General features: G+C 45.7%; 1 protein-coding gene across 1 annotated transcript in view; it reads right to left on the bottom strand.

Annotated features, from left to right (window-relative positions):
* Positions 1-5,011: 5,011 nt before the first annotated feature.
* Positions 5,012-23,666, bottom strand: part of ell2 (elongation factor for RNA polymerase II 2) — a 29,492-nt gene continuing 10,837 nt past the window's right edge. Inside the window, exons 3-16 of the mRNA XM_084445672.1 lie at positions 23,461-23,582; positions 22,991-23,154; positions 18,309-18,568; positions 17,144-17,268; positions 16,306-16,378; positions 15,227-16,091; positions 12,189-12,448; positions 10,338-10,462; positions 9,623-9,695; positions 8,625-9,402; positions 6,685-6,745; positions 5,727-5,898; positions 5,349-5,393; positions 5,012-5,207 (exon numbers count right to left, since the gene is read on the bottom strand). Of these exons, the coding sequence (XP_084301798.1) occupies positions 5,022-5,207; positions 5,349-5,393; positions 5,727-5,898; positions 6,685-6,745; positions 8,625-9,402; positions 9,623-9,695; positions 10,338-10,462; positions 12,189-12,448; positions 15,227-16,091; positions 16,306-16,378; positions 17,144-17,268; positions 18,309-18,568; positions 22,991-23,154; positions 23,461-23,582 (3,309 nt within the window). The 3' untranslated portion in view covers positions 5,012-5,021. The remainder of the gene's footprint in view (positions 5,208-5,348; positions 5,394-5,726; positions 5,899-6,684; positions 6,746-8,624; positions 9,403-9,622; positions 9,696-10,337; positions 10,463-12,188; positions 12,449-15,226; positions 16,092-16,305; positions 16,379-17,143; positions 17,269-18,308; positions 18,569-22,990; positions 23,155-23,460; positions 23,583-23,666) is intronic.

Below are 23,666 nucleotides of genomic sequence, written 5' to 3' on the forward strand. Positions count from 1 at the left end.
TGGTCATCATGACAGAACAGTTTACCTAAGTTCAAGTCTAGCACGCGAGGGCAGAAATGTTTCCTTGAATGCTGCTGGCAGATCCAAAGGATCAGGTACAGTATGAAACCAAACGATTGAATACAGGATAGCACAGTTAGGTTTAGGATTTCAGTTTTGCACAGGCTCCAAAAACAAAATGCCAGTAGGCCTACTCATTTATTTCACTTGATGGTAAGGTGACCAGCCCAGTAGCCTACATACAGAGCACCCAGAAAGTATTCATATCTCTTCACTTTTCCAACAATTTATGCTATAGCCTTATTCCAAAAATGATTAAATAAATTTTTGTTCTCAAAATTCTACACACAATATCCCATGATGACAAAGTTTTTGACAATTTTTTACTCATAAAATCATATGTACATAAATGAATTTAATCCATTTTAGAATAAGGTTGTAACATATAACAAAATGGAAAAAGTGAAGGGATATGAATACTTTCTGGATGCACTGTATTACTAGGCCCTAATATCTGTGAATATGCCTGTTAGTTTTGAAATATGTTTCCTTATTAAACACTATTCATAATCAGACTGACAAGTTCATGTTGTTTCTCTTAAATCCAAGCATTGTTGGGACATAAAGCTGATGAGGTAAACTATAAATATGAATGCACCAAATAAATGAATGGGTAAATAAAATGGCCACAGATGGTGAAGTGTATCGTCCCTAAAAATCTGCAGAGAAATTGAGAAACATCATTGTGACAGGAAGGAAACCCTTCAGACCAGATCTCCCAGTTTTTATCCACCACAAAATAAGGAACCTCTTCATGCGCAGACAGAAGCTTACAGCTGTTCAAACATTCACCTTTTCCATGTGCGCACTTGCAGAGTATAAATAACTCACCAGGGAAGAAGCCAGAGGGCATATCTTACTCAGTTTTCTTACATACAAACGATAGAGATATACTTGAAGTTGCAGTCTGGGTGGGTCCCAATCTATAATTAAAAATAAAAATGTGTATTATTTGTATAGCTGAATGCATATAGATGTGTGGGTCCTCGTCTGTTCTGGGTACATCAGAACGTTATCTGAGAATGTTAATTACTTGAATACGGAAGTATTTATATCAGGGTCATTCTCAAGTAACTATGCGGACATTAAAGCAAAACAAATTCCCACATGGATAGGTGCATTCATAATTATGCTTCTAACCCCTTTTACTTACAAAAGGTTTCTTTCATACAGCAACATAACCAGGTCTCAAAGTGCTTTACATTATGTAATGGCCTGGGGTATGTAATGGCCTGGGGTAAATTGTATCATCCACACCTGTGACCCGATACCTATCAAGATCAACAGGACTATAATGTGACGTAATCCAACAGGTCTTTGAGGGAGGCGTTTTCAGATCACACCACAACACAAGGCAAGGGACAAAAGGACTCTTCATTTTTGAACCACAATGATTTTTATTGTACTGATTAATTAATGCATTTTCAGATGGGCAGGTTACAAACACCTCTGAGTGACATTTCACCCAAACATCCTTGATGTCTCAATACTCATTTGCCCCTTAAGGACCTCATTAAGACTTCTGTACCATCCTCCCTACCCTCCCCCCCCCAAAAAAACAAAAAACCTCAGCTTGCTCCCTCAACCTTTTCAGTTTAAATTGGCATTCTAATTCACTCAAGGCTCCTGCCACATTATCAAGACCCCCCCCTTCAAACTAATCTCCACTCGTCCATCTTTCGGCTGAGGGAGCTTAGCTCAGTGTTACCCCTCAGGGCAACAGAGGGGTGAGCCTTTCGCCGCGGCGCTGTGATCACTATTAACAATTACGGTATACTTCCTGCTTTGGAGGGATTGGCCGAGGAGAGAGGGGCTCAGTAGCACTGTCGCCCTTCCTGTAAAAAGTAAATGAGGGGAAGTCCCTGGTGTGTAGGCCAGCACAATGCTTGCCTATTGTGTCAACCCTGTGACTCACAAATTCTGGGAAAAATACTTTTAAACCCCTTTATGGGAAAAGGGGAACAAGGTCTATCGAAGTGATCGCTTTTGCTAGAAGGGTCTTTCTGCTGTGAAGCTCATTTTTATCAAGAATACTGTGGAAGCAGAAGTAGGTTTTATTTCCCTGTGTGTGACTGCATGTTTTTGAAATCATTCCGTTTGTCCCGGAGGAGAGAACGAGAGATCTTCAGCAAGTATCGGCCCCTTTCACGGCGGGACATTCAACAGAGAACTAGGTGACACTGCAAGATTATTGCAAAACAATTGCACAGCTGTGATGGGTGTGATGATGACCAATCAAAAAAGCCAGTCCACTGCAGAGACCGGCCCGTTGAAAGGATGCCACGATCACAGACATTACAACGGCCCTACATGACATTGGATAGACAAGCAAATTGTCAGTGTTTGTTCATATACACGCTGAAACTTGACTCTACTGGCATGAGACCAGGTAGCTAACAAGTCTGATGCAGACCTTACATTGTCACAGCAACAGTAGTGCAGTTCTTACCAGTTTCATATATTTTGGGGACATTGTACATGAACCCCCTCTCCCCCCCCCCAAAAAAATAAACTTTAAGGGAATAATTTTTTTTTCTTTTTACTTCCTATATCCAGTAGGTGTCTAGATTCTCACAAACAAAGACTAAACCAGTAGGTGTACTCCCTGCTGGAATACCAGATTTTTTTTGGCAAATATTCTAACACAGGTTTGTAAACATAATGTTTCCCTTGAGCTTGGCTGAGCTCTTTCATACACCATCATGAAATAAACTCCAAAGTTGATTTTCATTTTTTTTTTTTTTCATAGAACCCATCCATCCATCAAACTAAATCAGAGTTAAGTTGAATTACCCCCAAAAAACAAAAACACAGAAATGCCACTTTGAAATTCTCCTGCAGCTGTCGCTGACAGAATCAAGAAGAAAAGGAATACATTTGTCATTGTAATACAGATTTGTCCTATGGTGGAGGCTTCGGTTTGCATTTTTTGTAGTCGAGAGTACAGCCTTTCCACTGTATAAGCTGGAGAGGTGACGGCCCTCCCACAAATTGGCTACACTAGAACAGACTGCCCCCCAATTAAGAACGTGTAACTCTAGCCACGTTGATCCCGAGTGCTCTGGCTATTCAAGCAAACTTTAGCAGCTTTTTTTAATTTTCCATTTTCTTTCTTTTTTAATTTTTTCATGTGTCCCCCCCCCTTCACTCCTGTTAACGCGCAGACATGCACACGTGCGCACACACACACACACACAACACATTTTCTCAAACACACAACTCCACTTTGACCTCTTAAGTCCCTTACCTACCTCCACATTAAACAAGATAATCTCTCTCTCTCTTTCACACACACACACTCTCTCACACACACTCTTAGTGTGCGTAGCCTGTTGCCAAGCCATTGTAGTTCCTCCATGTTGCCCTAGGGATCATTTGGACTCGACGATGCCGAGAGTAAACCCTTATGCACCGTGGGCATCAAACACTGATGGTGCGCAGGGTATCGCCCCCTAGCGGCTGGGGACAGTACTCCTAACATACACAACCCCCCCCCCCACACACACACTATTTCACCCATGGCCAATACAACCCCTTAACAATCCATGCGTGCACACACATTTATTAGTGTGTCTCAATAGTCAAAAATGGCTTCCTCGCCTGGTGTTCTATGGTTGATGTGCGCTTGTCTGGAGCCACGGTGCAGAGGGGGTGTGCGCTCGTCCAGAGCCCCGGTGCAGAGAGGGTGTGCGCTCGTCCAGAGCCCCGGTGAGAGAGGGTGTGCGCTCGTCCAGAGCCACGGTGCAGAGAGGGTGTGCGCTCGTCCAGAGCCACGGTGCAGAGAGGGTGTGCGCTCGTCCAGAGCCCCGGTGCAGAGACGGCGTGCGCTCGTCCAGAGCACATGCTTCTCCCATCACAAGCTCTTCGTAGCAAATCAAGAAAAAAAGAAACGAGGCCAGGAAGCCATTTTTGAAAACTGAGACGAAGCATGGATCTTGCGTGCAAAATGGCTTCTGAAAGTCGAACACAATAAGGCCCATGGTTTCTTTTTTTTTCTTTCTTTTTTTTTTTTTTTTTTGCATTGCTTTCAACAAAAGATAAAACTTTTTAAACAATAAATTCATCTGTGGACTCCGGCTCTGTCCTATGAGTCCATAATAAATAGATCTCCCTCTTTTTGTTTTTACTTAAATACAAGTGTAAGTATAATATTTTCTCTGCTTTTCAAAAATATGTTTAATTTTTGTTTGTTTGTTGTTCTTTTACTTGAGATAGTCCTTCAGGGTCTGGACGAGATCCCTCTGCAAACATGCATGAACCTCCACCCCCCGAGTCAGTGTTGTGAGATTAGAGGGGGGCTTTGGGTAAAAACATTAAGAAAAAAGAGGGTCGGGGAAAGTTAATTGAGAGACTGCAGGGGCCGATGCCGCCTGTGGAATCAAAAGATGGAAAGGAAGGGAAAGTGGAAGAAGGGTTCGGGGGAACGAGGGTGGGAGGGGGTCTGAATAAATAAGAGCCAGTTGGAACCCCCCCTGCCCCTCCCCTCCCCGATGTGCAGAAATGCGCGTCACTGGAAACTGAATTTCAATTAATGATATTTTAATTTGAATTGCTCAACTTGAATACTTGCATCACAAAACTGAATTTGAATCACATAATTTGAATTTGTATTATAACTTGAACTGCATTGAAAAAGTGAATCTGAATAGCATAATTTGAAACAGAATTTATTAGTTTGAAAGCAAATGGTTTCAGAGAACATGAATTGAATTTCATTATATTACTGTACGTTCAGTTTCAAACTAAAATTCAGTTTCAAATGATGCTATTCAGATTCAATTTTTCAATGCAGTTAGTCAAGTTAAACAATACAAATTCAAATCGCGTGATTCAAATTCAGTTTTTTGATGCAAGTATTCAAGTTGCGCAATTCAAATTAAAATATCAGTAATTCAAATTCGGTATCTAGTGACACATTTCTGCCTATAATACACATATTTCTGCCCATAATCCCCCTCCAATCAAACACTGTAGTCACAAGGTGGGGAGGCTGTCTCTCTGCCTCCAGCTGCGTCCTCTTCTCTGTGCTTCTTAAGCCAGGACGGGGCCCTGAGCTGGTCGAAGTCAGCGATCAGCCTCTTGATGTGGGCCAGCTTGTTGTGCAGGTACTCGCAACGCTGCTTCTCCTCATGGTAGTTTGGGCTATGCTGAGGGATGACACACGCATGCGCGCGCACACACACACACACGAGCGCACACACACACACACACGTCACACGTCACACTTAGTCATCTTATACCTCAAGCCTATAAGATACTTTTCTAGAAATACTAGTTACTTTACTTACTTGTTTCATTTTTTTGTACTCTTTCAAAATGTCGTCAAGTACATCCTGTAAAAGATTAAAATGATTTGTATTACGTGAATATATCTCAAAGAAGTTTCTAATTTTGTCCATACAATTCCATTAGCATCGCTAATAACACTAACCAACTTATTTTTTTCTTTGTTTCTAAAGTATTTTTTATTTTCTTCTTCTTACATTTTTTTTTTTTAAGTATGAATTAATTGACAGTGGAAAATGCCCCTGGACCCAAGGGGTGAACTATCCCTTTAAGCGAGTGTGCTGCCCCTGGACCCAAGGGGTGAACTATCCCTTTAAGCGAGTGTGCTGCCCCTCGACCCAAGGAGTGAACTATCCCTTTAAGCGAGTGTGCGGTCAGACCTGGTACTCTTTGGTGCCGGACGGCAGCCTCTTGGACTGGGCGTCCAGCTGGGTGAAGCGCCGGGTGGTCTTCTCCACGCGGGCGTGCAGGACGCGGTACTCGTCGTACTCGGCGTTGAAGTCATCCTTGTAGCTCTGGCGCTGGTCCATGGAGATCACCGGCATGTAGTTCCTACAGGGGGGGGGGGGGGGGAGACAGGGTGAGGGAGTGTACAGGGACTGTAGCACTAGCAAAGTCTTCAGAGGAGGGAGGGAAGGAGGCACTTTGAGGACACTGAACTGTCCTGTCTCAGAGATTAGAGATATAAAGGTATAGAGTAGAGCTATTCAAAAGCATTGCGAACAACACTATCATGCCTTGGAAAGTGATCGATTTGCTAGCTTATCACCTTTTGAAAAACAAGCTTTATCTATAGATAACGAGTATTGTGCAATAGGTAGTAAACCGGGTAAACTTTTGATTATATTAGCTATCAAAAGTCTTGATTTCTTTGCGGAAAGTACCTGCAATAACACTTACGACAAGCAAGTACGAGGTAAGTACCTGATCAACGACGCTACAAATTAAAGGGACTTTTCCATTCAGAGGAGCATTTGTAGCTAAAGTAGGTGGCTGTTTTTCTGCACGGCAAAGTGACAATTGCAGAATTGAGGGTTGACGAACAGTCATTAACACTATTTGAACGCACAAGTTCAATTTGTAAAATGAACCAGCCAGCTGCTACATGGAGGCCTGGATGGAGGTTCGGTAACTTTTCACTTGAACAACGTTTCGGTGCACCGGACGAAAAGACCCACCTTGGGTCGAAACGTTGTCTTTTGTCCTCCAGCAATAAATCTACCTTGGAGCAGCTGTCAGTACGGACCTCAATTTTTTTGGCATTCTTCATAACCATATTGTCCGGCACCAGCGGATGGTCGATCGGTGCTTAGCAACTCTACAACGTCTTCTACTTACACAATGTAATCAGGCATCTCCGTGATGAGGTCAGCGGAGTGGACTGACCTCTCTCTTGAATCTGTGGGATGAGAAAGAGAGGAATCACTATCCTGTATCCATTACAAACTGGCAAACGGTTAACTGCCAGCATAAATCCCTTCTAATAATTTAAAATTGAGCTGCGGGTTATCGCTGAACTGCAAAAACAATTACTGCAGTAGTGAAGTGAAGGGGTTGACTCTTCAGTAGAACCCCTTGCCGTCAATCAATCAAAGAAAGCTTTATTTGTATAGTGTCCTAAGGTTTGGACTGGTCGTAGTGAGGGAGGGGGCTAGACTAGTATCCATACCCAGACAACCCTACCCTAGCAAACAAGTCTTCATTCACTCTGGGAGTGAAAGGGGAGGGAAGGAGGCACTTTGAGGACACGGAACTGTCCTGCTGTCTCAGAGATTAGAGATATTAAGATAAAGGTATAGAGCAGAGTTATTCAAAAGCATTGCGAAGCAGACAGATGGTAAAGCAGAGTAAATGTCAGGCCTGGCCATTCAGCCCACGGTCTTAAAAGGTACCACTCACCTAATGAAGTTCTACGCATTTTTTGTGTTCTTGATATGCTATTTTTCTGCCATCTTAACCATTTTAATACGACCACGTCACCGGCAACATTTTAAAAAATATCTAACAAATATTTAATAATATAAAATATCTAACAAATCTAAAAAATTCCTCACTCCAACACTTGCTGAAAGCTGAGAAACTGCGCTTTCTAGTATTATAGGGAAAATCCAATTAATATTCGAAATGTTGTCACTGTACTTTCAGGGTTAAAAGGGTTACATTTTATCATGGTCATTCTTTCCTGCAGAATAACTCACGGTCTATAGTAGCATGGTAATTTATAGCATTTTTGGCTGGACCGCAACAGCGGGCGACCAATATTGGAACTGGTGGTGGTTGTAATGTACACTATGAGCCCTTTCAGGCCCAGTATGTTCCGTTCGTACTCGGAATCTGCGGCCCGCATCGAGCAAATATTGCAGCTAAATGAAAGGATTCGGTCAGTATAGTAGCACGACAAATATGTAACTTCTGACCATTGTGTTACATTCGCCCTGCTCTATCAAACCGTGATTGCACACACTGTAAAGCAAATATGAAAATGGATCGGAATTTTCTCCCTCACTCCTTTCTCACCTCCTCAGCGACCAAAATGGCGGTTAGTGCACAACACGACGTTCAGCGGTTACCTGCCTACTGGATTAAAGTGTGTTCACGCACAACAGCCTTGCATACTCATCATACACCCCTCTAGAAATTCTGGATACTGGTCGACAACTCAGACACATTTATCGGTGAGATGTGAGAATACATTCTGTGTCAATTAAGCTACAGGTCAGTCTGTGCATTATTGGTCCAGACATACTAGGTTTTCACCTGGCCTTGTTTTGCAACGACAGATATTTGACCCAGCCGAGGAAAAGAGTAATAATACCAACGATTACAGTAGGACACCTGCTCCCAAGTACCCCTGATGATATGCAGAAAGTGACCAAATAAAGGCCGCATACTGATAAAAATGATTTAAGGTCTGACTGCACATGAGGGCACCCCGCCATGTAGTGAAGGCTAAATGGGATGCCGGGAAATTTCAACGACACAGCTGAAGACAAAAAAATGAAGCGAGCAAAGCGCAGTCCGGCGCAGGACGTTCTTATCAATTAATCGACTATCGTTTAAGGTTAACAGTTATTGATTAATGAAATTCCTTGAAATTTGCAACCCTAATCCCAAGCACAAAATTGTGAAAACAGGATAAAATCTGAAAATACATTTATGGGATTTTTTTCCCTTTTCTGGATTTTGTGAATAAATGCCCGTAGACAATAGAATCACGATTTTTACATGACTTGACTTTTCCCACCACTGCTACAATCTATATGATTAGGTCAACCTACCTTGGTCCAAGCGGGGGCTCTTTGTGGGCGTGGTTATCTCCTCCCCGTCGGAACGGTGCCTCTTCTTGGGCCTCGGGCCGTCGTCGGCCGGCTCCCCTACCCCGGGCGTGAAACTCCCCTGCCCCTTCTTGTCCTTCTGCTTCTCGCTCGTCTTAGTCTTCTCTCGCTCCTTCTCTTTGTGCTTCTTGGACTTCTTGGGTTTCTTGCTACTGCTGTTGAGGCCGGGCAAGGTAGGTGTGGTGGTGACCACCGAGGAGGTGACGGTGAGGGAGGTACGCAGGTGGGGGCTGGGCAGGGAGGAGCCGGGTGTCTGGGTCGGGGGGTGGTAGCGGAGGGGGCTGGAGACGGGACTGCGAGTGGGGCTGGGGGAGGTGGAGAAGGTCGGGGCACGGGCCTGGATCGGGGGGCGGTAGCCGTCTTGCGGGCTGCGGCCGGAGTTGGGGGAAGGGTCTCGGCAGGAGGAGCTCTGGTCCAGTGGGAGGTCCTGGGTGCCTCGGCCATCCGGCGTGCTGGGGGAGTTGGAGTTGGAGCCCCGGCCTGGCTGGGGGTGGCTGTGATGCTGGGAGTGGTGGTGCGACAGTAGTGGCGGCTGGTGGGAGGAGACAGGGACTTGGGAGGGCGGCGGCATGTGGGGGCCACTGGATGAGGAGGTGACGGAGGAGGAGGAGGAGGGGGTGAAGGTGGAGGTGGGAGCAGGCGTCCCTCGGCTGTTGAGGTGGGAGATGCGGGGCTTCTTGGGCATCAGGGGGTCGATGAAGTCAAATTCGGGCTGGAGCTTCTGGAAGAAGTCATCAAGAAACGGAGTCGATCCGGTCATCAGCACAAGGCTCCCAAATCATGGGGTCATAACACAACTGGGCACAAGTGCATCATCATTTGACCTTTATTTTACTAGATTTATTTAATTTCTCGGTTGATATCCTTTTACACCAAGTCACGAAGTACAAAGACTTTTGGATGAGTTTTCCTAGACTGTGCGTGCGTGAAAGAGCACCTACCTGAGGGGATGAAGGGATGTCATCTTTGGGGGAGCTGCTGGAGGAAAGTGCCTCAGTAGGAAGACCCAATTTCCTGTGTTTGTGTAGAGAGAGAGAGAAATTGAGACAGAAAAGCATTCTCATGAAATATATAAAGTATATATATAAAAAATATTAAGAAATTAGAGATTAATTCTTCCCCAGATTCGACCAAGAAATACCTTGTGGTGTTCTTGGATAAAATGGTCATCCTCATTAATCCTTTTAGCACAGTGCCAACATTCTGAATATTAATTGGATTTTTCCTATATTACTAGAAAGCGCAGTTTCTCAGCTTTCAGGAAGTGTTGGACTGTTGGAATTTTTTAGATTTGTTAGATATTTTTAATTTCATAGATTCTTTAGATATTTTTAGAATTTTGCCGGCAAGACGGTCGTGTTCAAAGGGTTAAATTGCCTAATGTCGCTACTGGAATGGAGCTGATGGAGCTGGTGACTCTATGAGACAGTGAGTTACGTGTATGGCCCAATTAAAATGGTCTGCAAGGCCTCCCTATTTGATGCCCCCAGATCTCATATAAGACCTCTAGAATGAGGCTTAATCTGTGGTGATAAACTCTGTCAAAGCTCACTAGGAAATGGATCACTGATTTTACACATATGATTTAGGATTCATGGGTTAACGTTAGTAAACATGGTCCAAGTAATTCCAGTAATAACCCTGCAGGTGCCGTACCGGGCCAAGATCCTGTCCACCTGAACCCGATCGTCCTCTGAGTAGCCGGGCCAGTCCCTCTGGATCTCACGGTACATGAAATCCTTCAGTGAGTACGAGTTGTCTTTGGGGTTTAGATTGGCCACCTGTTCACATGCACACACACACAGACAAAGACGGACACACACACAGACACAACAAATATGAGCAATTATTAGTAATTTTCTGAGGTGGCGCTGATAAGAATCTAATACAACAGATTTAATAGATCTCTATTGTAAACTGGTGGTGTGGGAGGCTTTTCTATTACTAACATGGAGTCAAATAAAGGAGCCATCTTGTGACAGATCTTACAATTTCATGGCATTCCATTCACCTCAAATCTCAGACCCAGAATGTTAAGTACTCCAAGTTAATAACATTCTGTTAATCCACCATAAACAAAACAAGTGTTTGATTGTGTGTTGAGCAAAAGTAGCAAAACATTTTTTTTTTTTATGAAACAACTTTAAACAGAAGTCCCCTGCCTTGTCAACTTGTCAAGAACTTGTCAAGAACAAAACTGGCCAACTGTTTGAGAAAAAAAAAAAGACTTTAGGATTTTAACAACAACAATAATAATAAATCACCACCGAAAATCAACTGGCAGCATTGCCACCAATTATTTTTGGCACTGGAAAGATTTATGGTGGCAAATGTCAGTCGGGAGCCCTGGGGTGCCATTTTGTTTTGGTACGCATGTGTGATAAGATCAATGGCTGAAATGTATAGCTGCTTGTTTCCTGCCATGGGCCGGGCCCAGGAGCTGAGTGAATAAAGGTCTTTGTACGGCTGAGAACTTGTCTCGCTCTCGCTCTCAGTGATCTGCATTCTGCACTCTCATGCCTAAGAAGGGAGAGGGGGTGTCCTTAGGCAAGAAGGGAGGGAGAGGGGGTGTCCTTAGGCAAGAAGGGACACATGTCGCCTCCTGCAAAACAGCAGCTCCTTCCACACGCCGGGGTCATCGTCACCGCAAGGCCATATTCAGAACCTCTAGAACACAGTGTGATTCAAGGAGCAGAGGACTAGCTCCCATTTGTGGTGTCAATCGTGCGTATCTGAATGATTACCATCACCTCAGTGTGCGTCTGTTGCAAAATGCATGGGAGTGCCATCCTGCTTTTACTTTCCCCCCAAACCTCTTATCTTTTTCCATCCTGTCATAATGCTACGCCCCACTCAACACTGCCTGGACTTAAGATCCCCCCAAAATTAGGTTTAAAGGTGCTACCCCATCCCACACTTAATCTCTACCTCTCCAGGATACTACCCCACTACTCATATAGTACTCATTAGGGCTGGGTTTAAAAAAAATCGATTAATCGATTCAGAATCAAATGATTCAGAATCAATCTTTTATTTAATGAATAAATGAAGGAATGAATAGTTCATTAATTCATTCAATGATTCATTCATTCATTCATTTTTGGAAATCAGTATCAATACCCAGCCCTAGTAGGCCTGTTGATGTGTTGCATATCTTGGCAGTCATGTAATTAAGGTTACAGCAAAAAAAAAAGAAAAGTTTCAGTAACACTAACCGAATCGATATTGAATCGAATCGAGATAATCGATTCTGAACCTTGTGAATCGGAATCGGAATCGATTCTTGAAATTCGAAGCGATACCCAGCCCTAGTACTCATATAGTATAGTACTCATATAGGGTACTATCCATCCATACCTTGACTCTCTTTAAAGACTACTCATTGCTCCCCCCGCCCTCCCTACCTGCTGCAGGGTGCTTCTCCCCCCTCCCTCCCTACCTGCTGCAGGGTGCTTCTCCCCCTCCCTCCCTACCTGTTGCAGGGTGCTTCTCCCCCTCCCTCCCTACCTGCTGCAGGGTGTTCCCCAGGGAGTTGCGGTCCTTCTGGCTGACACCGTCCCGCTGGAGTCGGGCCACCACCTCCAGCTTCTTGTAGGGGCGCAGCGCCAGCAGGTGGACCACACGGTCGCGGTACGGCCGCTGGGACACCGGGTTGTTGGCAAGGCACTTGCGGATGGTGTTGGCTGGGTTGATGGGCGTGGAGCGCTTGCGCTCGGGCACCGGGTCCGGGGTGGATGGCGCTGGTTTATGGATGTGGACTTGCTTACCTGAGAGGAGGGTGAGGAGAGATGGGGGAGAAACAAGGATGAAATAGGGTTGCAAAATTCTGGGAATATTCAAAGTTGGAAACTTTCCATGGGAATTAACGGGAACTAATGGGAATTAACTGGAAATTTTGGAGTTATTTAGAGTATACCAACTGTATTTTCCTGGTCATATACAGACATGAATATATAAACTATTTGGTTTTACATAAGCAGACATGTAGGCAAATATTTCTAATACAAATTTTAAAAATGAATTTTTTGACTGACTTTGTGAGTATAACCTATACAGCTCTGCAGTATAGATGTATGACGGCTTGAAAATTTCATATCACCATTATAGTGACCAAAATTATCACGGTTATCAGTATTATCGCGGTATTGTAAAAAATGCTGAAAATTTTCTAAAACTACCGAAAGACACGCTGAAATTATTTCACCAAGTTTTATATTGAAAACCACAAATAAAATTAGCAGCACTGTGCACTACTTTATTTTGCATTATAATTAAAATAATGCGTCTTTGGGACTGTTGCTAGCTTTGGTTGATGCTGGACAGTATTTACAGTGAGTTTAAAAAAAAAAAAGTTTAAAAAATAACGGTTTATCACTATACCGCTTATCGTTAAATCCCTACTGCTGTAGTGGATGCTAGAAATGATCTGTGCATGTGATGGAGGAATGCTTAGTGTGGGTTAAAATTCAAGTGAATTTGCATTAATTTGTGTTGTTTTAACCAAGATCATGCTACAAGATCTAGAATTGCATTATGTTTTTCCCCTTCCAACTACCCCTAATGCATCGTGTTCTGGTGCTCGGTTCGACGGTTTGTCGCGCCATAGCAACCCCGTCTGGTGTCAGAATCATGGTTGCGAGCTAAGAGAGTCAAGAAGTTCGCTCCTTCGCATTACCGACCACCCCCTAGATCCGAGATTTTCAACCGACTCAAATTTCTTTACAATGGAAGTAGCCAGGGCATGTTAATACGCATTGAAATACTCATGGAATACTTCCATTGTAAAGAAATTTGAGTCGGACAAAAATCTCGATCTAGCTCCATATTTGAGCGATCAATGAAATGATGGTCTCTATGTTTCAGATTGATGTTAGGCATGTATAAATATGGCTAAATGTCAAAAATAGCACACTTCACCTTTAAGTTCCCTTTTATAGGCTAACTTTTGCAACAAAAAAAGTTTCAGATTTTCAAATTCCTGAGCGTAATTTCGCGTGGTAAATTTTCATCAAGTTTCCAGAAATTCATTGGAAATTTTCCACCCTTTTGCAACCCTAAAGCGAAATGAAATTAGCAAAGGCAATAAGGCTGTAACGGTACATGTATTTGTACTGGACTGTTTTGATATGGTGCAGATGTGTACTGAATGGAGTCTCTAACAGGCTTGTTTTGCGTGCGGAACACACAGTACTTCTAATCTGAGTTCCCACATGAACAGACGGCGGACCGCTAATTTGTTTAGAAAACACCTTGTTCCCAACACAAAGAGGGAGAGAGAGCGGGAGAGGAACAAGAGGCAAGTGGCTGTTGATGTTTACAAAAGTTCATAACTGACAATTTTTTGTTAGCATTTTTTCCCCGTACTTTACTGAAAATGAATCGAACCGTGACATCGAAAAATATGATTCGGAACCCAGGGGCTGTCCAAAGAAGCCAAAACATCCTTCCTTTACAAGCTATTGCTTTAGGAAATCTTTGTTCTAACATCCCTGGATAGGGTGAACTCCTGTGCGTCTTCACACAGCTGTTAGCAATCTAGTCATGTCAGATCGGTGATTACTCAAAGGAAGGATGCATGTTTCAGAGTATTCTTACGACGGCGCCAATCTCCACTGCAACCTTGGGAACACAGAAGTGTGTATAAAGCACTGGTGCTTAAAGTTGGCAGCAATCGGCTGAAACTTCAATAGTATTATCACTGGCTAGATAAGGAAGCGCCTGGGCTAAATTAGAAACTAATTTGACAGGCAAGAATGAATGACAGTGAGAACAGGGAGCTCTCACTGAGAATACAATTGTGTTGCACTGTAGTATTGGAGGAGGACAGAGCGAGATCCAACATGGCGCTTTCCAAAATGTGTTATCCAAGTTTGTGTCAAAGCAGAACAAACTTGGAGGATGCGAGGGACACGATTTGATTTCAAAACAAAAATTGCTGATTCGATTTTCCATATTATTATGCTAGAATTTTCAATGCTATTTCCACCGTTTGACTAGCCTTGCTTCGCCAGACACCAATTTGTGAAAATTCGGAGGGTCTGGAAATTCTCTATTCATTTTCGATTTCCAAGGGGCGTTAACAATGGCCGCAGACTAAAATGCCTCTGCACACAATTAGATAGAGCTACAACCAATCACAGCAACAAAACGTGGGTTAATCATCGTATCAAATGGGTACAGTCATCATATTTAACCTGCCCCATATTAGCTTATAGGCTGTGATTGGCCAGACCAATATCTGGTCGGGTAGAAATCAGTTGGAACGGGTGGATGTCCAGACTGATCTGTGGAGAGCAACAGAATATGAGCTCATGTGATCAGGATCGTGACGCCAGGCTACCATTTAGACTGCAGTAACCCATTAAATATATGACAAGTACAAAATTGTGAAAACAGGATAAAATCTTAAAATAAATTTATGGGATTTAAAAAAAAAAAAAAATCTGGAATTTGTGAATGAAAGCCTGTAGACAATAGAATTGTGATTTTTACATGACTTGACTTTTACCACCACTGCTACAATCTATATGATCAGGTCAGCCTACCTTGGTCCAAGCGGGGGCTCTTGGTGATGGTGGGCATGGTTCTCTCCTCCCCGTCGGAACGGTGCCTCTTCTTGGGCCTCGGGCCGTCGTCGGCCGGCTCCCCTACCCCGGGCCTGTCCTTCTTGTCCTTCTGCTTCTCGCTCGTCTTCGTCTTCTCTCGCTCCTTCTCTTTGTGCTTCTTGGACTTCTTGGGTTTCTTGCTACTGCTGTTGAGGCCGGGCAAGGTAGGTGTGGTGGTGACCACCGAGGAGGTGACGGTGAGGGAGGTACGCAGGTGGGGGCTGGGCAGGGAGGAGCCGGGTGTCTGGGTCGGGGCGTGGTAGCGGGGGGGGCTGCGGCCGGAGGCGGGGCTGAGTGAGGGACTGGGCCAGGTGGAGGAGGAGGGGGTCGGGCCCTGGGTCGGAGGGTGGTACGCGTCCTCGTTGTTGCGGCTGGAGACGGGACTGCGAGTGGGGCTGGGGGAGGTGGAGAAGGTCGGGGCACGGGCCTGGATCGGGGGGCGGTAGCGGTCTTGTGGGCTGCGGCCGGAGTTGGGAGAAGGGTCTCGGCAGGAGGAGCTCTGGTCCAGTGGGAGGTCCTGGGTGCCTCGGCCCTCCGGCGTGCTGGGGGAGTTGGAGTTGGAGCCCCGGCCTGGCTGGGGGTGGCTCTGATGCTGGGAGTGGTGGTGCGACAGTAGTGGCGGCTGGTGGGAGGAGACAGGGACTTGGGAGGGCGGCGGCATGTGGGGGCCGCTGGACGAGGAGGTGACGGAGGAGGAGGCGGTGAAGGTGGAGGTGGGGGCAGGCGTCCCTCGGCTGTTGAGGTGGGCGATGCGGGGCTTCTTGGGCATCAGGGGGTCAATGAAGTCAAATTCGGGCAGGAGCTTCTGGAAGAAGTCATCAAGAAACGGAGTCGATCCGGTCATCAGCACAAGGCTCCCAAATCATGGGGTCATAACACAACTGGGAACGCATGCATCATCATTTGACCTTTATTTTACTAGATTTATTTAAGTTCTGGGTTGATACGCCTAGTTACAGAGTACAAAGACTTTTGGATGAGTTTTCGTAGACTGTGCGTGTGTGCGACAGAACACTCACCTGAGGGGACGAAGGGATGTCATCTTTGGGAGAACTGCTGGAGGAAAGTGCCTCAGTAGGAAGACCCAATTTCCTGTGTTTGTGTTAGAGAGAGAGAGAGAGAGAGAAAGAGAGAGAGAGCGAAAGAATGACAGAGAGAGCAAGCCATGAGTCACCACTACACCATCATTAGCCTCTGTTGGATTCTGCTTCCAGGGATTTATAGGATAATATATTTGTATGATAGAAGAGGAAATAAGAATCAGGTCAATTTAACTGGGGTGGAGTTCTTAGGTAATGGTCATCCTCATAAAATTGCCTAACGTCGCTACCGAAATGGAGCTGATGGTGACTCTATGAGACAGTAGCTGTGTTCGTAATCGCTCCCTATTCACTATATAGTACACTATATAGGGCGTCAGCCATTTTGTTTGTAGTGTCCGAATTCTCCACGGAATTTTCGTTCCCTATATAGTCCATTATTTATTACCCACAATTCCCCTTGATTTCCAGGGAACAGTGCATGTACCCTACATTTTCTCCGTTCCCTAGGTAGTTCACTACATGGTGAAGCCTATCTAGGGAATAGGGAGTGAGGGAACGAGGGAGCGATTCCGAACACAGCTCGTGAGTTACGTGTATGGGCCAATTGCAAACGGGCCGTTTACTCATCGAAAAATTTGATGCCCCCAGATCTCATATAAGACCTCTAGAATGAGGCTTAATCTGTGGTGATAAACTCTGTCAAAGCTCACTAGGAAATGGATCACTGATTTTACACATATGATTTTAGATTCATGGGTTAAAGTTAGTAAACATGGTCCAAGTAATTCCAGTAATAACCCTGCAGGTGCCCTACCGGGCCAAGATCCTGTCCACCTGAACCCGATCGTCCTCTGAGTAGCCGGGCCAGTCCCTCTGGATCTCACGGTACATGAAATCCTTCAGTGAGTACGAGTTGTCTTTGGGGTTTAGATTGGCCACCTGTTCACATGCACACACACACACAGACAAAGGCGGACACACACACACACACACACACACACAAATAACAAATATTTGCAATTATTAGTAATTTTCTGAGGTGGCGCTGACAATATGTAAAGATAATCTAATACAACAGATTTAATAGATCTCTATTGTAAACCGGTGGCTTTTCTATTTCTAAATTTTTTTTGGGGGGGACCTTTATTTTCGACCCTTCGCTAGAATGGCCGCTGTCCAATCTTACGTTAGCAACCGTAACAAGGCACAGGAGGCCTGTCAAGCTTTCAGAACGAGCCCATGAACGAGGCTTGTTCATCGATGTTTTCAAGGAAGCTCGGCCAAGTTCAGAAAACATAGGTTATTCCAACCATTTTTCCGTCCCCCTTTTATTTGTATTAGCTATAGTTTTTTGGTGTGCCTTTTCTTTACGCTGTGAGTAATAAAAATATAGCCGAGTAACATAGGCTAGCTACAGCTGGCTAGCCTAAACAATGAGCGTCAGCTAGCATGTTGTTAGCATACATCAAATTTAAATTTAATAATAATCAATAAATAACAAATGAAATACGAGCTAATTTTGTGTTTAAATGTTCAGCTCTCTTAAGGTCCACAGCAAGAGCCCTCTCATGCTTTAGCTATCTAGCTAGCTAACCTAGCTAGTGGTGGAAGTAAGAACTTGTCAAGAACTTGTCAAAAACAAAATCGGCAAAATGTTTGACAAAATATGACTTAAGGGTTTTAATAATAACAATAATACGATATTACTATTTTTTATTATTGTTATATAATAATAATTATTATTAATGAATTAATAAATTAATAAAACACCAACGAAACTCAAGTGGCAGCATTGCCACCAATTAGACTTGGCACTGGACAGATTTGTGGTAGCAAATACCAGTCTGGAGCCCTGCTTCTCCCCCTCCCTCCCTACCTGCTGCAGGGTGCTTCTCCCCCCGCCCTCCCTACCTGCTGCAGGGTGCACCTCCCCCTCCCTCCCTACCTGCTGCAGGGTGCTTCTCCCCCTCCCTCCCTACCTGCTGCAGGATGTTCCCCACGGAGTTGCGGTCCTTCTGGCTGACACCGTCCCGCTGGAGTCGGGCCACCACCTCCAGCTTCTTGTAGGGGCGCAGCGCCAGCAGGTGGACCACGCGGTCGCGGTACGGCCGCTGGGACACCGGGTTGTTGGCAAGGCACTTGCGGATGGTGTTGGCTGGGTTGATGGGCGTGGAGCGCTTGCGCTCGGGCACCGGGTCCGGGGTGGATGGTGCTGCTTTCCGGATGTGGACTTGCTTACCTGAGAGGAGGGTGAGGAAAGATGGGGGGAAAAAGGGTGAGTGTGAAAGGGAAGTGAAACTAGAAAAAACGCATAGCGGCTAAATGCCTCCGCCAAACAATGCAAGATGCAGTTAACCTACCTAACCCTAACTAACTGCTAACCTAACCTAACCCTAATGCTAGCTAGCTAATGCTAGCTCTAATGCTAACACTAGCTAGCTAAAGCTAGCATTAGTGTTAGAATTAGCATTAGCTAGCGTTAGCATTATCATTAGCGTTAGCTAGCTAGCATTAGCATTCAAAAGTGCCTTTTGTGATGTCACGGTGACCTTGATCTTTTCCATTTGAATACCAAAATCTAATCCAATTAATCTAATCGAGTCCAACTGGACACTTTGGCCAAATATGTACAAAATCTGTCAAGCCGTTCTTGAGATATCGTGTTCAGCAAGACATTTGTACCAAAGGGGTTAGAAATTCCGTCAATGCATTCCTGAGATATTGGATTAACAAACATCGGACGGACGGACAACCCGAAACCATAATGCGTCTATCGCCTGGCGGAGGCATAATTAACAAAGGCAATAAGGCTGGAACAGTACACATATTCGTACTGGACCGTTTCGGTATGGTGCAGATGTGCACTGAATGGAGTCTCTAACAGGCTTGTTTTGCGTGCAGAACACACAGTACTTCTAATCTGAGTTCCCACATGAACAGGCGGCGGACCAGTACCTTAGCGAAAATGAATCGAACCGTGACTTCGAAATCGAACTACGGACCGAACCATGATTTTTATGTACCATTACAACCCTAGAGGCAACCTAAAACATGATTCGGAAACCAGGGGCTGTTTGAAGAAGCCAAAACGTCCTCGTCCTCCCTTCACACCTCTAGGGCTTCAGGAAATCTCAGTTCTAACATCACTGGATAGGGCGAATGCCTGTGCGTCTTTACACAGCTGTTACCAATCTAGTCATGTCAGATCGGCGATTACTCAAAGGAAGGATGCATGTTCCAGAGTATTCTTACGACGGCGCCAATCTCCACTGCAACCTTGGGAACACAGAAGTGTGTATAAAGCACTGGTGCTTAAAGTTGGCAGCAATCGGCTGAAACTTCAATAGTATTATCACTGGCTAGATAAGGAAGCGCCTGGGCTAAATTAGAAACTAATTTGACAGGCGAGAATGAATGACAGTGAGAACAGGGAGCTCTCACTGAGAATACTTTGTACGTTGTTTGTGTCAAAGCAGAACAAACTTGGAGGATTGCAAGTTCTGTGAAGTCATTTAAGGCCAACGTCATAAAGAGCCAATAGACAATACGAAGCCGTTTGCTAAGTAAGGATGCCTCAACGTTTCTCCACACCGCTTCCAACGGCGATTATAAAAAATTCCAAAGCTCTTTAAAAGATTAAGGTTAGACGGAGAGACCTGTGCCCTCTCTGTCGCCCCTCCGACCCTGATGCTGATTGGATGGGGGGGGGGGGGGGGGGTGGACAGCTCGTTCACACGAACACGCCCACACTTCTGCTGTCTCACAGCCGGGTCAAAGAATAAGGCCGGTGAGTCGCTTGCGTCAGTTGCTAATGAGATTTGCCGGCGCCGGCGCTAGTCAGTGTCGGAGACCACGTATACCAGACTTGCAGTGTGTTTTGAGAGAAACACGGCATGGTACTTTGTGTATTCGCTTCATTAAAAAGTGGCATGATATGCATACAATAGAGGGCAATGACTATGCAAAATGAGCTTGTTTAATTTATCATAATGTCAAGTCAAATGCCTCCCACTCGTAACCAAAGATTGAATAGCCAATCCCTGAAGAGATAAATATATCCATACTTTAACAGTTTGACTCCAGAAGAGAGTTGGGAGTCTCATTTTATGAGCGTCGTACTCCAGGCCAGCTGCAGCACGTCTAACCCCGCCCCCTTTCCTCTGCCTATTCACCTCTCATTTCCCAGTATCCATCTGGGCCGGTGTACGCAAATGACTCCCCAGAGAGAGAACATATACCGAAAGACAGACGCATCAACTGACTTTTCAAGTTGTTTGAGTTTGCGAATTAATGACACCTGTAGTTCTGATCCAAGAGCAACACAACAGCATTTAAAAGGGTTGCAGCCCGTACTAAGCGACAGTTCCCCCTGGGGGACAACTGTGAGGGGTGTTCTGTGTTACACATTAACTGAAGTAATTGTGCTCAATTATATCTAGATACAATTACATCTAGAGGCAATGTAGGCTAGGCTGAATAGCACCATTACCTAACGCTGCAAGTTGGACTTCTCACCCGAGAAACGCAAGCGTGTTGGGAGTTGGATCTGATGCTGCGGAGTCCCAGTCATTGTTGGAGGTTAGCCAACAAATCTCTGATGGATTCTTTGCATCGACAGGCCACGTGCAATGTGCTGTACTTTCTATGCGGTGCCCTCATTGTGAACTAAGCACTATTCACTCAGGAAGACAAGCACCGTATTTCTATGGAACAACCCAATACACCGGTGACAAGTGAAAACAATGGTTTATGTAGATCTGAAATAAGATACGTCATAAACAACAACATATAAAGCCTAGGGGGTTCACACGCACAAACATAGACACGCATTCCCCGTCCCTTAAAGGAAGTTACATAACATATGAGCCAGATGGGCCATGTGGGTGACACCAAAACCTCTTGATGTCGCATGGGGATGGGAACCCAAGCCCTGGCTGGCTGAAACTCAGTACCCCGTGGCCCTGTTCGAATGTTCTGAACGATAAAGCGCCTCCTCCCTCCCTTTGAGAAATCATCACTTGATCTGATGGGACAGCACTGATCATGGCCATGTAGGCGGAAGGAAGGAGGAAAGAAGAAGCCATCTTTAGGGTATTTGAACACGGCCCACGTTGTCTCGAAGCAATGTAGAGAAGCAGTCTCGTGTCAACGCCGAGCCAGATTTGGCGTCGTGGGGGCATTACGTCAACAGAAGCTATTACGTTGCACTTTCTCCCAGATCTCCTTTTCCTCTCTCTCCAGCCTCCAGCTGGCCAGACGCAGCGGAGCCGAGTGTGCGCGAGAAACGTGGCCCAAACAAGATTAGTCTCGAGATGAACTTTTACTTTTCCACTTGCCTTAACCTCGATCGAGTGGGCGTACGTCGCAACTGGAAGACAATAAGTTTACACGTGTTTGTGTGTGCGTGGGAAGGGTGCTGGAGAAAGTGCTGGGTGTATGCCAGTGTTGGGCATTAAGGACTTACGAAAGAGAGAGAGCGAGCGAGGGAGAGAGATAGAGAGAGGTAGGGGGAGGGGGAGAGAGAGAGAGAGATAGAGAGAGGTAGGGGGAGGGGGAGAGAGAGAGAGAGAGAGAGGGGGAGAGAGAGAGAGGTAGGGGGAGGGGGAGAGGGAGAGGGAGAGAGAGAGAGAGAGAGAGGGAGAGGGAGAGAGGTAGGGGGAGGGGGAGAGAGAGAGAGAGAGAGAGAGAGAGGGAGAGAGAGGGAGAGGGAGAGGGAGAGGGAGAGGGAGAGGGGGAGGGAGAGGGGGAGGGGGAGGGAGAGGGGGAGAGAGAGAGAGAGAGAGGGAGAGAGAGAGAGAGGGAGGGAGGGGGAGGGAGGGAGAGGGAGAGGGAGAGGGAGAGGGAGAGGGAGAGGGAGAGGGAGAGGGAGAGGGAGAGGGAGAGGGAGAGGGAGAGGGAGAGGGAGAGGGAGAGAGAGGGAGAGAGGGAGAGAGGGAGATAGAGAGAGAGAGAGGGAGAGAGAGAGAGAGAGAGAGAGAGAGAGAGAGAGAGAGAGAGAGAGAGAGAGAGAGAGAGAGAGAGAGAGAGAGAGACTTTAGCCCAGTAACAGTGCGTTGGCAGGCTACTTGTCAATAATGCATAAATAGCTTCCTTCCCTCTCCCCTTATCAGTGTGGACCTGGACCACTAATCTAAAAACACCGCAACGGCAAATGGCTTAGTCAGGCCAAAACAATGGTTTTCAATAGTCAGGCTTTCAGCGACATCGCATTCACCTATTCAGCCTCTCAGAAAAGCACAGAGGTCAGGGAGAGAGAGAGGTGGATAGGAAACAAAAGGAGCCATTTTGGAGTATTGGGACACCGGCCCCCCACGTCCAAAACCAACCCTTAAGTCCTAACCCTATCCACCTGTGGAGATCTCAGTGGACAGAAGCAAAATGGTGGCGAGTCCGGCCAATCAGGGGACAATCAGGAGCTATTGATGTACCTCACCTGTCAGAGCCCCCTAAATGCCCTACTAGTCCATAGGTTTGTATGGCTTAGCGGTTTACCCAGAGTCTAGGAGGTTAAAAGTTATAAAGTTAAAGTCCCACTGATTGTCACACACCTGAGTGTGTGAAATTTGTTCTCCACATTTGACCCATCATCCCCTGGGGGAGTGGTGAGCAGCAGCGGCGCCGCGCTCGGGAATCATTCGGTGATCTCGGCTGACAGACGTACCTCTGAACTGGCCCCCCGGTTTGATGACTTTGGTCCCCCGTTTTCGGGTGTCCTCATCGGCCTGGGCCACGCGCTCCCTGGTCACCTGGTAGGAGTCGTTGGTGGCGCACACCGTCACCTTGTCCTGCACCGTCCCCAGGGACACCAGGTGGGGCGTCCCCGAGCTGGAAGGAGAAGACAGAGCTCTCAACATCCCTGGACTGAAAACAGAAGACTCCCACAACCCGAAATGTTCCAAAACAAAACAAAAACGTTTGGTTGTAGTTGAAGAGATTGGCTGAAAAATGCTACCCTACTGCTAGGTTTTCCTGTGTCTACAAAACACTACAGTACATGCACAAACCCCAGCTTATGCACATGATGGGATAGCTACAGGACAAGGAAGAGCCACTACCATCGTACACCAATGCAACCCTTTCCCCTTAAACAGACGTCGGAGGGGTGCGGCGGTCTGTACCGTCATAGCTCACCTGGACACATATTGTTGGATGCACTCGAAGCTTCCCTGAGGATTGTCCTTGCCCACGTTGGACAGGTAGAAGTCAAACTTATGGGACCCGTCCGAGTTATCAGACCTCGGGATTTTAATGTGCTGTGGAGGACGCATAAAAAGGAGAATAAATCAATGATTGAATCGGTCGTTTGATTTACCAACCGCAAAACATGGCGGGGGGGG

Source organism: Borostomias antarcticus (genome assembly GCF_949987555.1).
Source record: "Borostomias antarcticus genome assembly, chromosome: 11".
NCBI lineage: Eukaryota > Metazoa > Chordata > Actinopteri > Stomiiformes > Stomiidae > Borostomias > Borostomias antarcticus.